General features: G+C 40.9%; 1 protein-coding gene across 1 annotated transcript in view; it reads left to right on the top strand.

The window, feature by feature from the left end:
* Nucleotides 1–3,344: 3,344 nt before the first annotated feature.
* Nucleotides 3,345–17,719, top strand: part of LOC141154562 (bile salt-activated lipase-like) — a 143,394-nt gene continuing 129,019 nt past the window's right edge. Inside the window, exons 1-8 of the mRNA XM_073640652.1 lie at nucleotides 3,345–3,428; nucleotides 3,676–3,829; nucleotides 6,497–6,619; nucleotides 7,569–7,766; nucleotides 8,171–8,301; nucleotides 8,894–9,001; nucleotides 9,096–9,213; nucleotides 9,318–9,504. Of these exons, the coding sequence (XP_073496753.1) occupies nucleotides 3,345–3,428; nucleotides 3,676–3,829; nucleotides 6,497–6,619; nucleotides 7,569–7,766; nucleotides 8,171–8,301; nucleotides 8,894–9,001; nucleotides 9,096–9,213; nucleotides 9,318–9,504 (1,103 nt within the window). The remainder of the gene's footprint in view (nucleotides 3,429–3,675; nucleotides 3,830–6,496; nucleotides 6,620–7,568; nucleotides 7,767–8,170; nucleotides 8,302–8,893; nucleotides 9,002–9,095; nucleotides 9,214–9,317; nucleotides 9,505–17,719) is intronic.

Raw genomic sequence — 17,719 nt, 5'->3', positions numbered from 1 at the left:
CTTTTGGTTTTATTTGTTTATTTTTGAAGGAACAAAAAAAAAGTACTATTTGTAAACCACAAGAAATTCTTATTTTAATAGAATTTTGACTGTGCAAAAAAAAAACTGGAATACAGTTTCCATATTGACCACTAGATGCCAGCACAGCAGGTTTACAAGCCTTCCCTCACTTTCCAGCAGTGCTGTTCTGTCGGTGCATATTATGTGTGTACATGTATCATTTAGAAGTTGATGAATTTAATACTGACTTATAGGTACAAGAAATAAAAGATTACTGCTCCTGTAGGAATTCAGGGTAGTTGAGCATTTTTTTGCCCTTGTAAAGTGTGGCCATCCCTTTTACCATCAGTGCCGGCATGAAGCCATGTAAACAGAAAGTTGTCCATAGCATCTAATCACCTTTCAGCTTTCATTTTTATCCATACTTAAAAAAAAAAAAGAACCCTGATTTCTGATTGGTTCTTATGGAGGACAGTGCCCCCTGATACGGCAGACGGGTTCCCTTCACATCGCACGTTTCTTAGGGAATATTATTAATTATGTATTAATTATTCTATTTATTAATAATTATTTGCAAGCTGGATATAAAGAGCAAAATTATATTGAGCAGATTGACGTTAGATACACCGCAGATGTATCTAAGCCGCATTAAAGGGGTGGTGCGGTTAATCATTGTGATACATTTTATTAGGAGCTCATCTGCTGTCTCTGGAGGACTGGGTGCACCCCTCCATTAGCCATTAATGTGAGTGGACACACTTTAATGTGTCACTTGCCCTGTGGTGGCGTTGCAGGGAGAGTGAAGATTTGCAGGGTTCTCCGCAGATCACTGGGATCTTGTCGGGGGACTATTACATATATGTATATATGTAATAGTCCCCCGACAAAATCCCAGTGATCTGCGGAGATCTATATATATATCTATCTATATATATATAGATAGATAGATATACAGTACAGACCAAAAGTTTGGACACACCTCATTTAAAGATTTTTCTGTATTTTCATGACAATGAAAATTGTACATTCACACTGAAGGCATCAAAACTATGAATTAACACATGTGGAATTATATACTTAACAAAAAAGTGTGAAACAACTGAAAATATGTCTTATATTCTAGGTTCTTCAAAGTAGCCACCTTTTGCTTTGATGACTGCTTTGCACACTCTTGGCATTCTCTTGATGAGCTTCAAGTGGTAGTCACCGGAAATGGTTTTCACTTCACAGGTGTGCCCTGTCAGGTTTAATAAGTGGGATTTCTTTACTTATAAATGGGGTTGGGACCATCAGTTGTGTTGTGCAGAAGTCTGGTGGATACACAGCTGATAGTCCTACTGAATAGACTGTTAGCTGCTTTTTTCTTACCATAATACAAATTCTAAGTAAAGAAAAACGAGTGGCCATCATTACTTTAAGAAGTGAAGATCTGTCAGTCTGAAAAATTGGGAAAACTTTGAAAGTCCCCAAGTGCAGTTGCAAAAACCATCAAGCGCTACAAAGAAACTGGCTCACATGAGGACCGCCCCAGGAAAGGAAGACCAAGAGTCACCTCTGCTTCTGAGGATAAGTTTATCCGAGTCACCAGCCTCAGAAATCGCAGGTTAACAGCAGCTCAGATTAGAGACCAGGTCAATGCCACACAGAGTTCTAGCAGCAGACACATCTCTTCAACAACTGTTAAGAGGAGACTTTGTGCAGCAGGCCTCCATGGTAAAATAGCTGCTAGAAAACCACTGCTAAGGACAGACAACAAGCAGAAGAGACTTGTTTGGGCTAAATAACACCAGGAATGGACATTAGACCAGTGGAAATCTGTGCTTTGGTCTGATGAGTCCAAATTTGAGATCTTTGGTTCCAACCACCGTGTCTTTGTGCGACGCAGAAAAGGTGAACGGATGGACTCTACATGCCTGGTTCCCACCGTGAAGCATGGAGGAGGAGGTGTGATGGTGTGGGGGTGCTTTGCTGGTGACACTGTTGGGGATTTATTCAAAATTGAAGGCATACTGAACCAGCATGGCTACCACAGCATCTTGCAGCGGCATGCTATTCCATCCGGTTTGAGTTTAGTTGGACCATCATTTATTTTTCAACAGGACAATGACCCCAAACACACCTCCAGGCTGTGTAAGGGCTATTTGACCAAGAAGGAGAGTGATGGGGTGCTACGCCAGATGACCTGGCCTCCACAGTCACCAGACCTGAACCCAATCGAGATGGTTTGGGGTGAGCTGGACCGCAGAGTGAAGGCAAAAGGGCCAACAAGTGCTAAGCATCTCTGGGAACTCCTTCAAGATTGTTGGAAGACCATTTCCGGTGACTACCTCTTGAAGCTCATCAAGAGAATGCCAGAGTGTGCAAAGCAGTCATCAAAGCAAAAGGTGGCTACTTTGAAGAACCTAGAATATAAGACATATTTTCAGTTGCTTCACACTTTTTTGTTAAGTATATAATTCCACATGTGTTAATTCATAGTTTTGATGCCTTCAGTGTGAATGTACAATTTTCATAGTAATGAAGATACAGAAAAATCTTTAAATGAAAAGGTGTGTCCAAACTTTTGGTCTGTGCTAATATATATATATATATATATATATATATATATATATATATATATATATATATATATATATATATATATATATATATATATATATATATATATATGATAGATAAATGAGAGCGGTGGCAGCTGTTTGGGCATGTTATATCCCATGAGCTGGAGGAGAAGCAGCTGCAGGACGCTGGATGCTCAGCTGTGTATATAGCAATTAACCTTCATCTGTGATAACGTATCTACCTCGCGGCCGCTCGCGGGCCAATGTGTGTATATACAATATACTACACCTCATATATGTAATTATTATGTAATGAAGATATTACAGCATTACTGGTTTTAAAGGGGTAGCACAGAATTAGACAAATATGGCTGCCTACTTCTAAATTCAGCGCCACCCTTGTCAACAGGTTGTGTGTGGTATTACAGCTCAGCTGCATTTACTTTAGTGGAGGTGATCTGCAATACCGGACACAACCTATAGAAAGGTGTGGTGCCAATTCTGTGATCGGCTGCCGGCAGGATGGTAAGGACCCTCCCCAGCAATTAGATCTTTTACACTGACCCAAGTTGCCTGTCCAAAATTTTGTGCCGTCCTCCAATGGGTCGGTCATGTATCCCGCTTGCTGCGACCATTGGCGTCTTGTGTCGCCCAGCAGGTGAGGAGTTAATGGTAAGTGTTTACAAGCAGGACTGACCCTGAGCGGAGATAAGCGGTGCTAGCAGCTGCTGATTCTCACACTGATCTGGCCCTGGGGTATATATAAAGGGGAGCGGCCCCCTGATGGGACACGATCCAGAGATGGCGCCCTGGATACTGCTCACCTTGGCGTTGGCCGGATTCCTGGCGGCTGCTCATGCGGCATCGGTAAGATACAGACATGGGTGTTATTACTGCCCCCCAACAGCTGACTGGTAAAGGGGACGTGTCCCCATCTCTGTCGCTGCACATTGCCCCATAATCATTGGTTCCATTGAGGCTGATATCCCACCTCTTGCTGGCGCTGCCCATAGGCTCCAGTAATACCCCCGGTACCTTCACTAGGGGGGTGGCAGCGGGGCACCTCTGCTCGCCGTGTTCTCCACAATACGGAGGTCTCTATCTTGTCTTACAGCTTGGGGTGGTCTACACTGAAGGGGGATTCGTAGAAGGAACCAATAAGAAGATCGGGATCATTTCCCCAAGTTTTCTGGATATTTACAAGGGAATTCCCTTCGCTGCTCCTCCCCGAATCCTTGAGAAAGCAGAAAAGCATCCAGGATGGTCGGGTACGTGCTCCAGGGAGAAGGGATATATCACCCAGCGTCATGTAGATACAGACTTGTGTACTGTCTGCTGAGCAGTGTATCTAATCCTATCCTGTGTGATACTGTCTGCTGAGCTGTGTATCTAATCCTATCCTGTGTGATGCTGTCTGTAGAGCTGTGTATCTAATCCTATCCTGTGTGATACTGTCTGCTGAGCCGTGTATCTAATCCTATCCTGTGTGATACTGTCTGCTGAGCTGTGTATCTAATCCTATCCTGTTTGATACTGTCTGCTGAGCTGTGTATCTAATCCTATCCTGTGTGATACAGTCTGCTGAGCCCCTGAATCTAATACTATCCTGTGTGATACTGTCTGCTGAGCCGTGTATCTAATCCTATCCTGTGTGATACTGTCTGCTGAGCCGTGTATCTAATCCTATCCTGTGATACTGTCTGCTGAGCAGTGTATCTAATCCTATCCTGTGTGATACTGTCTGCTGAGCCGTGTATCTAATCCTATCCTGTGTGATACTGTCTGCTGAGCTGTGTATCTAATCCCATCCTGTGTGATACTGTCTGCTGAGCCCCTGAATCTAATACTATCCTGTGTGATACATCTGCTGAGCTGTGTATCTAATCCTATCCTGTGTGATACTGGCTGCTGAGCCGTGTATCTAATTATATCCTGTGTGATACTGTCTGCTGAGCTGTGTATCTAATCCTATCCTGTGTGATACTGTCTGCTGAGCCGTGTATCTAATTATAGCCTGTGTGATACTGTCTCCTGAGCCGTGTATCTAATCCTATCCTGTGATACTGTCTCCTGAGCCGTGTATCTAATCCTATCCTGTGATACTGTCTGCTGAGCTGTGTATCTAATCCTATCCTGTGTGATACTGTCTGCTGAGCCGTGTATCTAATTATAGCCTGTGTGATACTGTCTCCTGAGCCGTGTATCTAATCCTATCCTGTGATACTGTCTGCTGAGCAGTGTATCTAATCCTATCCTGTGTGATACTGTCTGGTGAGCTGTGTATCTAATCCTATCCTGTGTGATACTGTCTGCTGAGCCGTGTATCTAATTATAGCCTGTGTGATACTGTCTCCTGAGCCGTGTATCTAATCCTATCCTGTGATACTGTCTGCTGAGCAGTGTATCTAATCCTATCCTGTGTGATACTGTCTGGTGAGCTGTGTATCTAATCCTATCCTGTGTGATACTGTCTGCTGAGCTGTGTATCTAATCCTATCCTGTGTGATACTGTCTGCTGAGCCGTGTATCTAATCCTATCCTGTGTGATACTGTCTGCTGAGCCGTGTATCTAATCCTATCCTGTGTGATACTGTCTGCTGAGCTGTGTATCTAATCCTATCCTGTGTTATACTGTCTGCTGAGCCGTGTATCTAATCCTATCCTGTGTGATACTGTCTGCTGAGCCGTGTATCTAATCCTATCCTGTGTGATACTGTCTGCTGAGCTGTGTATCTAATCCTATCCTGTTTGATACTGTCTGCTGAGCTGTGTATCTAATCCTATCCTGTGTGATACTGTCTGCTGAGCAGTGTATCTAATCCTATCCTGTGTGATACTGTCTGCTGAGCCCCTGAATCTAATACTATCCTGTGTGATACATCTGCTGAGCTGTGTATCTAATCCTATCCTGTGTGATACTGTCTGCTGAGCCGTGTATCTAATCCTGTCCTGTGTGATACTGTCTGCTGAGCCGTGTATCTAATCCTATCCTGTGTGATACTGTCTGCTGAGCCGTGTATCTAATTATATCCTGTGTGATACTGTCTGCTGAGCTGTGTATCTAATCCTATCCTGTGTGATACAGTCTGCTGAGCTGTGTATCTAATCCTATCCTGTGTGATACTGTCTGCTGAGCCGTGTATCTAATCCTATCCTGTGTGATACTGTCTGCTGAGCCGTGTATCTAATCCTATCCTGTGTGATACTGTCTGCTGAGCTGTGTATCTAATCCTATCCTGTGTGATACTGTCTGCTGAGCTGTGTATCTAATCCTATCCTGTGTGATACTGTCTGCTGAGCAGTGTATCTAATCCTATCCTGTGTGATACTGTCTGCTGAGCCCCTGAATCTAATACTATCCTGTGTGATACATCTGCTGAGCTGTGTATCTAATCCTATCCTGTGTGATACTGTCTGCTGAGCCGTGTATCTAATCCTGTCCTGTGTGATACTGTCTGCTGAGCCGTGTATCTAATCCTATCCTGTGTGATACTGTCTGCTGAGCCGTGTATCTAATTATATCCTGTGTGATACTGTCTGCTGAGCTGTGTATCTAATCCTATCCTGTGTGATACAGTCTGCTGAGCTGTGTATCTAATCCTATCCTGTGTGATACTGTCTGCTGAGCCGTGTATCTAATCCTATCCTGTGTGATACTGTCTGCTGAGCCGTGTATCTAATCCTATCCTGTGTGATACTGTCTGCTGAGCTGTGTATCTAATCCTATCCTGTGTGATACTGTCTGCTGAGCTGTGTATCTAATCCTATCCTGTGTGATACTGTCTGCTGAGCTGTGTATCTAATCCTATCCTGTGTGATACTGTCTACTGAGCTCTGTATCTAATCCTTTCATGGGTGATACTGTCCTTTTTCATCCAGTCCTGTCATGTGATACAGTGTATCTAATCCTGGCTATGTCTTGGATTTCCCCCCAGGGACCCTGAAGGCCAAAAACTACAAGTCTCGCTGTCTGCAGACCACCTTGTCCCAGACGGACACCCGCGGTGAGACCGACTGCCTGTACCTGAACATCTGGGTCCCTCAGCCTGGAAAGTCAGGTTGGTGATAGCGAGAACTTATGGTGTCACTGTACTGCTCCTCCACAGCAGCTGTGAATATTAAAGGGGTATTCCCATCTCCAAGATCCTATCCCAATATGTAGTAGGTGTAATAATAATAATATTAGCAAATACCTCCAATTAGAAATGTAGTATAGTTCTTCTGATTCGCTATGTCTCTTTCCTCATGTGCAGGCATTGCAGGACCTTAGATATCCATGGTTACGTCCGCTGATAAAGTGACAGTTAGCTAGCTGCTAGTGGTCGTAACCATGGATACCTAAGGTCCTGTATTGCCTGCACATGAGGTAAGTGGTATGGCGAATCAAAAATACATTTCTAATTGGAGATATTTGCTAATATTATTATTATTATTACACCTACTACATATTGGAATAGGATCTTGGAGATGGGAATACCCCTTTAATGCACCCTCACTGCTTCTACGTCTGGGGCCACAGGTAATGCACAGAAGGGCCACAGGTAATGCACAGAAGGGCCACAGGTAATGCACAGAAGGGCCACAGGTAATGCACAGAAGGGCTACAGGTAATGTACAGAAAGGCCACAGGTAATGCACAGAAGGGCTACAGGTAATGCACAGAAAGGCCACAGGTAATGCACAGAAGGGCCACAGGTAATGCACAGAAGGGCCACAGGTAATGCACAGAAGGGCCACAGGTAATGTACAGAAGGGCCACAGGTAATGCACAGAAGGGCCACAGGTAATGCACAGAAGGGCCACAGGTAATGCACAGAAGGGCCACAGGTAATGCACAGAAGGGCCACAGATAATGCACAGAAGGGCCACATTTCTCTGTGAGCACATGCTTCGGCATTGGCGCTGAAAAACTGCACGAGTTTCAAAAATCTCTCTCCCCATAGCGCTGTGGGTCGGTGCCCGCTGAACGTCGCCATCTCTGACTTATCTCTTCATTTTCTTTTCTAGTATCGACCAACCTGCCCGTCATGGTGTGGATCTACGGCGGTGCCTTCCTGATGGGCTCCGCCGATGGCGCCAACGTCCTGAACAATTACCTGTATGACGGAGAGGAGCTGGCCCTCCGCGGAAACGTCATCGTGGTGACCTTCAACTACCGCCTGGGACCCCTGGGATTCCTCAGCACCGGAGACTCCAATATCCCCGGTAAGACGTGTCCGTATCAGCAGCATACGTGATATATAGAATGAGGACATCGCCGGCGCCCCCCACGCTGCACGAGAATGACCATCAGGGGCACTGTTCCCATACGGCCAAGGATCTGTCCAGTTTCTCAGATTTGCCCCTTAGTGACCAGTGGTGACAATTATAGAGAGAAGTCCTGCCAAGGTCTTACCACCTATGGGACCACCCTGGACAGGGCTCAGCAGCCGCGCGGTCCTCCCTTTATATATCTCCATAGAGGTGCACATAGCCTGCTCCGGGCATGACGTGATGTAAGTAAGTGCCCCCTCTGCTGCCAGTTTCTACTGTAGTAGTGCAGCATTTCCACGGCGTGTGGCGCCCCCATCTGTCTGGTGGAGATAATAGATCATTCTCCTTTCTGTCAGGAAACTACGGGCTGTGGGATCAGCATATGGCCATCGCCTGGGTGAAGCGGAACATCGCTGCCTTTGGAGGAAACCCCGATAACATCACCATCTTTGGGGAGTCGGCCGGAGCCGCCAGCGTCTCCCTGCAGGTAACCGGGGCAGTGTTTGTGAGGCTTTTAGAGGGATTTTTCCATCTTGACCCCCACCCATCACTTTCTATGCCTTTTCCTAGGGAGCATTCCCTTAAATACTCCCCTCCAGCAGAAGGATCTGTAGCGTCTAAGTATAGGGGTACATGTACTGTAGCCCACCCGCAGCGTTATACCACCGCCATTTGGCTACATGAAGGCCATCGTTTAGTAGCCTCCTGGACAGGCCGAGTGCACTCCAGCATGCACAGTACCATCGTCCTCGGCAGCACGTTTATACAAGACAATGTGCTGCTGAGAACAATGATTTGCAAGCAATCGTCATAATAATCTCCCCCCTCTGAAGAAGTATTTTGCTGATTGGCAGCTTGCTTAGATAGACTGCTTACTGGGATGAGAAGGTTTCCAATAATCTGCCGATGTAAATGCAAGCTGAGATTGGCGCTAGTTATATTACAGCTGGGGGCGCTGTTGCATTCATGTCTATGGAAAGTGGTGTGGTGAGAAGTGGTACTGCAGATAGCAGATACTGCAATCACACTGTATATTATTATTATACGACATTGCAATCTTCCCCCGTTCTGTGTTCCAGACTCTGAGTCCTTACAATGTTGGGCTTGTAAAGAGGGCGATCAGCCAGAGCGGCGTTGGCCTGTGCCCATGGGCTATTCAGCAAGACCCTCTCAGGGGAGCGAAGCAGGTAAAACCCCAGGAACTCTGTTGTCAGTAAAGAGATCCTATAGGGCTGGTGGTAAGCTGCAGTAATATTTCTGTGCCTACTCCTTGTATTACAGGTGGCTTCTAGGGTGGGCTGTCCTGTGGACGACACCGCTGCTCTCGCCAAGTGCTTGAGAGCAACAGACCCCCGCACAGTCACCCTGGCCTACAAGCTGGAACTAGGAAACCTTGAATGTGAGATTTCCTTGCAAAAAAATACTAATATTTCATAACTCATTACCTGTAGGCGGACAGACCAAAGACCAGGGCCCTAATCGCTGCCTTCCCTCTCCTGCTAGATCCTGTGGTGCATTACCTGACGTTCTCCCCAGTCATCGATGGAGATTTCATCCCTGACGATCCCCTTTATCTCTTCCACAATGCGGCTGATATTGATTATCTAGCGGGTGTCAACAACATGGACGGACACATGTTTGCAGGCGTGGACCTCGCTGTAATCAACGAACCTCTGAAAAAAATCAGCGTGTAAGTGTCCAAGTCGTAGTATTATAGTAGTTATATTCTTGTACATAGGGGCAGTATTATAGTAGTTATATTCTTGTACATATGGGGCAGTATTATAGTAGTTATGTTCTTGTACATAGGGGCGGTATTATAGTAGTTATAGTCTTGTACATAGGGGCAGTATTATAGTAGTTATATTCTTGTACATAGGGGCAGTATTATAGTAGTTATATTCTTGTACATGGGGGCAGTATTATAGTAGTTATATTCTTGTAGATAGGATCAGTATTATAGTAGTTATATTCTTGTATATAGTGGGCAGTATTATAGTAGTTATATTCTTGTACATAGAGAGCAGTATTATAGTAGTTATATTCTTGTACATAGGGACAGTATTATAGTAGTTATATTCTTGTACATAGAGGGCAGTATTATAGTAGCTATATTCTTGTACATAGGAGGAGTATTATAGTAGTTATATTCTTGTACACAGGAGCAGTATTATAGCAGTTATATTCTTGTACATAGGGGCAGTATTATAGTAGTTATATTCTTGTACATAGGAGCAGTATTATAGTAGTTATATTCTTGTACATAGGAGCAGTATTATAGTAGTTATACTCTTGTACATAGGAGCAGTATTATAGTAGTTATATTCTTGTACATAGGGACAGTATTATAGTAGTTATATTCTTGTACTTAGGGGGCAGTATTATAGTAGTTATATTCTTGTTCATAGTAGGCAGTATTATAGTAGTTATATTCTTGTACATAGGGGGCAGTATTCTAGTAGTTATATTCTTGTACGTAGGGGCAGTATTATAGTAGTTATATTCTTGTACATAGGGGGCAGTATTATAGTAGTTATATTCTTGTTCATAGTAGGCAGTATTATAGTAGTTATATTCTTGTACATAGGGGGCAGTATTATAGTAGTTATATTCTTGTTCATAGTAGGCAGTATTATAGTAGTTATATTCTTGTACATAGGGGGCAGTATTCTAGTAGTTATATTCTTGTACGTAGGGGCAGTATTATAGTAGTTATATTCTTGTACATAGGTGCAGTATTATAGTAGTTATATTCTTGTACATAGGGGGCAGTATTATAGTAGTTATATTCTTGTTCATAGTAGGCAGTATTATAGTAGTTATATTCTTGTACATAGGGGGCAGTATTATAGTAGTTATATTCTTGTACATAGGAGCAGTATTATAGTAGTTATATTCTTGTACACAGGAGCAGTATTATAGCAGTTATATTCTTGTACATAGGGGCAGTATTATAGTAGTTATATTCTTGTACATAGGAGCAGTATTATAGTAGTTATATTCTTGTACATAGGAGCAGTATTATAGTAGTTATACTCTTGTACATAGGAGCAGTATTATAGTAGTTATATTCTTGTACATAGGGACAGTATTATAGTAGTTATATTCTTGTACTTAGGGGGCAGTATTATAGTAGTTATATTCTTGTATATAGGGGCGGTATTATAGTAGTTATATTCTTGTACATAGAGGACAGTAATAAAGTAGTTATACTCTTGTTCAGTACAGACCAAAAGTTTGGACACACCTTCTTATTTAAAGATTTTTCTGTATTTTCATGACTATGAAAATTGTACATTCACACTGAAGGCATCAAAACTATGAATTAACACATGTGGAATTATATACTTAACAAAAAAGTGTGAAACAACTGAAAATATGTCTTATATTCTAGGTTCTTCAAAGTAGCCACCTTTTGCTTTGATGACTGCTTTGCACACTCTTGGCATTCTCTTGATGAGCTTCAAGAGGTAGTCACCGGAAATGGTCTTCTAACAATCTTGAAGGAGTTCCCAGAGATGCTTAGCACTTGTTGGCCCTTTTGCCTTCACTCTGCGGTCCAGCTCACCCCAAACCATCTCGATTGGGTTCAGGTCTGGTGACTGTGGAGGCCAGGTCATCTGGCGTAGCACCCCATCACTCTCCTTCTTGGTCAAATACCCCTTACACAGCCTGGAGGTGTGTTTGGGGTCATTGTCCTGTTGAAAAATAAATGATGGTCCAACTAAACACAAACCGGATGGAATAGCATGCCGCTGCAAGATGCTGTGGTAGCCAGGCTGGTTTAGTATGCCTTCAATTTTGAATAAATCCCCAACAGTGTCACCAGCAAAGCACCCCCACACCATCACACCTCCTCCTCCATGCTTCACGGTGGGAACCAGGCATGTAGAGTCTATCCGTTCACCTTTTCTGCGTCGCACAAAGACACGGTGGTTGGAACCAAAGATCTCAAATTTGGACTCATCAGACCAAAGCACAGATTTCCACTGGTCTAATGTCCATTCCTTGTGTTCTTTAGCCCAAACAAGTCTCTTCTGCTTGTTGCCTGTCCTTAGCAGTGGTTTCCTAGCAGCTATTTTACCATGAAGGCCTGCTGCACAAAGTCTCCTCTTAACAGTTGTTGTAGAGATGTGTCTGCTGCTAGAATTCTGTGTGGCATTGACCTGGTCTCTAATCTGAGCTGCTGTTAACCTGCGATTTCTGAGGCTGGTGACTCGGATAAACTTATCCTCAGAAGCAGAGGTGACTCTTGGTCTTCCTTTCCTGGGGCGGTCCTCATGTGAGCCAGCTTCTTTGTAGCGCTTGATGGTTTTTGCAACTGCACTTGGGGACATTTTCAAAGTTTGCCAAATTTTTCAGACTGACTGACCTTCATTACTTAAAGTAATGATGGCCACTTGTTTTTCTTTACTTAGCTGCTTTTTCCTTGCCATAATACAAATTCTAACAGTCTATTCAGTAGGACTATCAACTGTGTATCCACCTGACTTCTGCACAACACAACTGATGGTCCCAACCCCATTTATAAGGCAAGAAATCCCACTTATTAAACCTGACAGGGCACACCTGTGAAGTGAAAACCATTTCTGGTGACTACCTCTTGAAGCTCATCAAGAGAATGCCAAGAGTATGCAAAGCAGTCATCAAAGCAAAAGGTGGCTACTTTGAAGAACCTAGAATATAAGACATATTTTCAGTTGTTTCACACTTTTTTGATTAGTATATAATTCCTCATGTGTTAATTCATAGTTTTGATGCCTTCAGTGTGAATGTACAATTTTCTTAGTCATGAAAATACAGAAAATTCTTTAAATGAGGTGTGTCCAAACTTTTGGTCTGTACTGTACATAGGAGCAGTATTATAGTAGCTATATTCTTGTACATAGGAGCAGTATTATAGTAGTTATATTCTTGTACATGGGGAGTAGTGTTATAGTAGTTATATTCTTGTACATAGGAGCAGTATTATAGTAGTTATATTCTTGTACATGGGGACAGTATTATAGTAGTTATATTCTTGTACATAGGAGCTGTATTATAGTACTTATATTCTTGTACATAGGAGCAGTATTATAGTAGTTATATTCTTGTACATAGGGGGCAGTGTTATAGTAGTTATATTCTTGTACATAGGGGCGGTATTATAGTAGTTAAATTCTAGTACAGAGGAAGCTGTTAGAACCCTCCTGTTTGTTTTTTTCCATCTTGTGTTTTGCAGTCACGTGACCATCTGCCTTTATATTCCAGCTCCGCCCTTTTGGCTGTGCTTTACTTCAGTGTTTGACTGTTTCTCTAGCCAGGTGCTTCTGTGCCTTTCTCTGTCAGTTCGCTTGGTCCTTCTGGGACCTCTAGTACCTTTTTGTCAGTTTGTCTTTTTGTGTTCTGCAACGACTTCTCTGTTTAGGAGGTGTCCCATTTTTGTCCCAGTCCTTAGTTCTTTTAGGGACCCCTCCCCTTATGCTATAGGTCTTCGTTCACACTAGCCGAGGACTAAGGCGGGTCTGTTCGCTAGGAACAGGCAGCCCGCTACATCGTAGGGATTCAGCTTAGTCTTACTGTAGGGACAGCTTTCCCCTATCTTTCCTTAGTGCTTGTTGCAGATCATAACAGGAGCAGTATTATAGTAGTAATATTCTTGTACATAGGAGGCAGTATTATAGTAGTTATATTCTAGTACATAGGGGCAGTATTATAGTAGTTATATTCTTGTACATAGGGGCATTATTATAGTATTTATATTCTTGTACATAGGGGCATTATTATAGCAGTTATATTCTTGTACATAGGGGCAGTATTATAGTAGTTATATTCCTGTACATAGGAGCAGTATTATAGTAGTTATATTCTTATACATAGGAGCAGTATTATAGTAGTTGTATTCTTGTACATAGGAGCAGTATTATAGTAGCTATATTCTTGTACATAGGAGCAGTATTATAGTAGTTATATTCTTGTACATAGGGGGCAGTATTATAGTAGCTATATTCTTGTACATAGGGGGCAGTATTATAGTAGATATATTCTTCTACATTGGGGCAGTATTATAGTAGCTATATTCTTGTACATATGAGCAGTATTATAGTAGTTATATTCTTGTACATAGGGGGCAGTATTATAGTAGTTATATTCTTGTACATAGAGGCAGTATTATAGTAGTTAAATTCTTGTACATAGGGGCAGTATTATAGTAGCTAAATTCTTAGAATAAGGGGCTGTATTATAGCAGTTATATTCTTTTACATAGGGGCAGTATAATAGTAGTTAAATTCTTGTACATAGGGGACAGTATTATAGTAGTTATATTCTTGCACATATAGGGCAGTATTATAGTAGTTATATTCTTGTACATAGGGGCAGTATTATAGTAGTTATTTTCTTGCACATAGAGGGGAGTATTATAGTAGTTATATTCTTGCACATAGAGGGCATTATTATAGTAGTTATATTCTTGTACATAGGGAGCAGTATTATAGTAGTTATATTCTTGTACACAGGAGCGGTATCATAGTAGTTATATTCTTGTACATAGGAGCGGTATTATAGTAGTTATATTCTTGTACATAGGAGCGGTATTATAGTAGTTATATTCTTACACATAGAGGGCAGTATTATAGTAGTTATATTCTTGTACATAGGAGCGGTATTATAGTACCTATATTCTTGTACATAGGGGGCAGTATTATAGTAGTTATATTCTTGTACATAGGGGCAGTATTATAGTAGTTATATTCTTGTACATAGGGGGTGGTATTATAGTAGTTATATTCTTGTACATAGGGAGTAGTATTATAGTAGATATATTCTTGTACATAGGGAGCAGTATTATAGTAGTTATATTCTTGTACATAGGGGCAGTATTATAGTAGTTATATTCTTGTACGTAGGGGGCAGTATTATAGTAGATATATTCTTCTACATTGGGGCAGTATTATAGTAGCTATATTCTTGTACATATGAGCAGTATTATAGTAGTTATATTCTTGTACATAGGGGGCAGTATTATAGTAGTTATATTCTTGTACATAGGAGCAGTATTATAGTAGTTAAATTCTTTTACACAGGGGCAGTATTATAGTAGCTAAATTCTTAGAATAAGGGGCTGTATTATAGCAGTTATATTCTTTTACATAGGGGCAGTATAATAGTAGTTAAATTCTTGTACATAGGGGGCAGTATTATAGTAGTTATATTCTTGCACATATAGGGCAGTATTATAGTAGTTATATTCTTGTACATAGGGGAAGTATTATAGTAGTTATTTTCTTGCACATAGAGGGGAGTATTATAGTAGTTATATTCTTGCACATAGAGGGCATTATTATAGTAGTTATATTCTTGTACATAGGGAGCAGTATTATAGTAGTTATATTCTTGTACACAGGAGCGGTATCATAGTAGTTATATTCTTGTACATAGGAGCGGTATTATAGTAGTTATATTCTTGTACATAGGAGCGGTATTATAGTAGTTATATTCTTACACATAGAGGGCAGTATTATAGTAGTTATATTCTTGTACATAGGAGCGGTATTATAGTACCTATATTCTTGTACATAGGGGGCAGTATTATAGTAGTTATATTCTTGTACATAGGGGCAGTATTATAGTAGTTATATTCTTGTACATAGGGGGTGGTATTATAGTAGTTATATTCTTGTACATAGGGAGTAGTATTATAGTAGATATATTCTTGTACATAGGGAGCAGTATTATAGTAGTTATATTCTTGTACATAGGGGCAGTATTATAGTAGTTATATTCTTGTACGTAGGGGGCAGTATTATAGTAGATATATTCTTCTACATTGGGGCAGTATTATAGTAGCTATATTCTTGTACATATGAGCAGTATTATAGTAGTTATATTCTTGTACATAGGGGGCAGTATTATAGTAGTTATATTCTTGTACATAGGAGCAGTATTATAGTAGTTAAATTCTTTTACACAGGGGCAGTATTATAGTAGCTAAATTCTTAGAATAAGGGGCTGTATTATAGCAGTTATATTCTTTTACATAGGGGCAGTATAATAGTAGTTAAATTCTTGTACATAGGGGGCAGTATTATAGTAGTTATATTCTTGCACATATAGGGCAGTATTATAGTAGTTATATTCTTGTACATAGGGGAAGTATTATAGTAGTTATTTTCTTGCACATAGAGGGGAGTATTATAGTAGTTATATTCTTGCACATAGAGGGCATTATTATAGTATTTATATTCTTGTACATAGGGAGCAGTATTATAGTAGTTATATTCTTGTACACAAGAGCGGTATTATAGTAGTTATATTCTTGTACATAGGAGCGGTATTATAGTAGTTATATTCTTGTACATAGGAGCGGTATTATAGTAGTTATATTCTTACACATAGAGGGCAGTATTATAGTAGTTATATTCTTGTACATAGGAGCGGTATTATAGTACCTATATTGTTGTACATAGGGGGCAGTATTATAGTAGTTATATTCTTGTACATAGGGGCAGTATTATAGTAGTTATATTCTTGTACATAGGGGGTGGTATTATAGTAGTTATATTCTTGTACATAGGGAGTAGTATTATAGTAGTTATATTCTTGTACATAGGGGCAGTATTATAGTAGTTAAATTGTTGTACACAGGGAGCTGTTAGAACCCTCCTGTTTGTTTTTTTCCATTTTGTGTTTTGCGGTCACGTGACCATCTGCCTTTATATTCCAGCTCCGCCCTTTTGGCTGTACTTCAGTGTTTGACTGTTTCTCTAGCCAGGTGCTTCTGTGCCTTTCTCTGTCAGTTCGCTTGGTGCTTCTGGGACCTCTAGTACCTTTTTGTCAGTTTGTCTTTTTGTGTTCTGCAACAACTTCTCTGTTTAGGAGGTGTCCCATTTTTGTCCCAGTCCTTAGTTCTTTTAGGGACCCCTCCCCTTATGCTATAGGTCTTCTTTCAGACTAGCCGAGGACTAAGGCGGGTCTGTTCGCTAGGAGCAGGCAGCCCGCTGCATCTTAGGGATTCAGCTTAATCTGTAGGGACAGTTTTCCCCTATCTTTCCTTAGTACTTGTTGCAGATCATAACAGGAGCAGTATTCTAGTAGTTATATTTTTGTACATAGGGGCAGTATTATAGCAGTTATATTCTTCTACATAGGGGCAGTATTATAGTAGTTATATTCTTGTACATAGGAGCAGTATTATAGTAGTTGTATTCTTATACATAGCAGCAGTATTATAGTAGTTATATTCTTGTACATAGCAGCAGTATTATAGTAGTTATATTCTTGTATATAGGGGGCTGTATTATAGTAGCTATATTCTTGTACATAGGGAGCGGTATTATAGTAGTTATATTCTTGTACATTGGGGGCAGTATTATAGTAGCTATATTCTTGTACATATGAGCAGTATTATAGTAGTTATATTCTTGTACATAGGGGGCAGTATTATAGTAGTTATATTCTTGTACATAGGGGCAGTATTATAGTAGTTAAATTCTTGTACATAGGGGCAGTATTATAGTAGCTAAATTCTTATAATAGGGGGCAGTATTATAGTAGTTATATTCTTGTACATAGGGGCAGTATAGTAGTAGTTATATTCTTGTACATAGGGGGCAGTATTATAGTAGTTATATTCTTGCACATATAGGGCAGTATTATAGTAGCTATATTCTTGTACATAGGGCAGTATTATAGAAGTTATTTTCTTGCACATAGAGGGCAGTATTATAGTAGTTATATTCTTGCACATAGAGGGCAGTATTATAGTAGTTATATTCTTGTACATAGGGAGCAGTATTATAGTATTTATATTCTTGTACATAGGAGCAGTATTATAGTAGTTATATTCTTGTACATGAGGGGCAATATTATAGTAGTTATATTCTTGTACATAGGGGCAGTATTATAGTAGTTAAATTCTTGTACAG

The sequence above is a fragment of the Phyllobates terribilis genome, unplaced genomic scaffold (assembly GCF_046119375.1).
Source record: "Phyllobates terribilis strain yellow unplaced genomic scaffold, ASM4611937v1 Scaffold_7__3_contigs__length_470593459, whole genome shotgun sequence".
In the NCBI taxonomy this organism is placed as follows: domain Eukaryota; kingdom Metazoa; phylum Chordata; class Amphibia; order Anura; family Dendrobatidae; genus Phyllobates; species Phyllobates terribilis.
The sequence above is the reverse complement of the archived record's forward strand: the minus strand, read 5'-3'. Positions and strand labels throughout refer to the sequence as shown.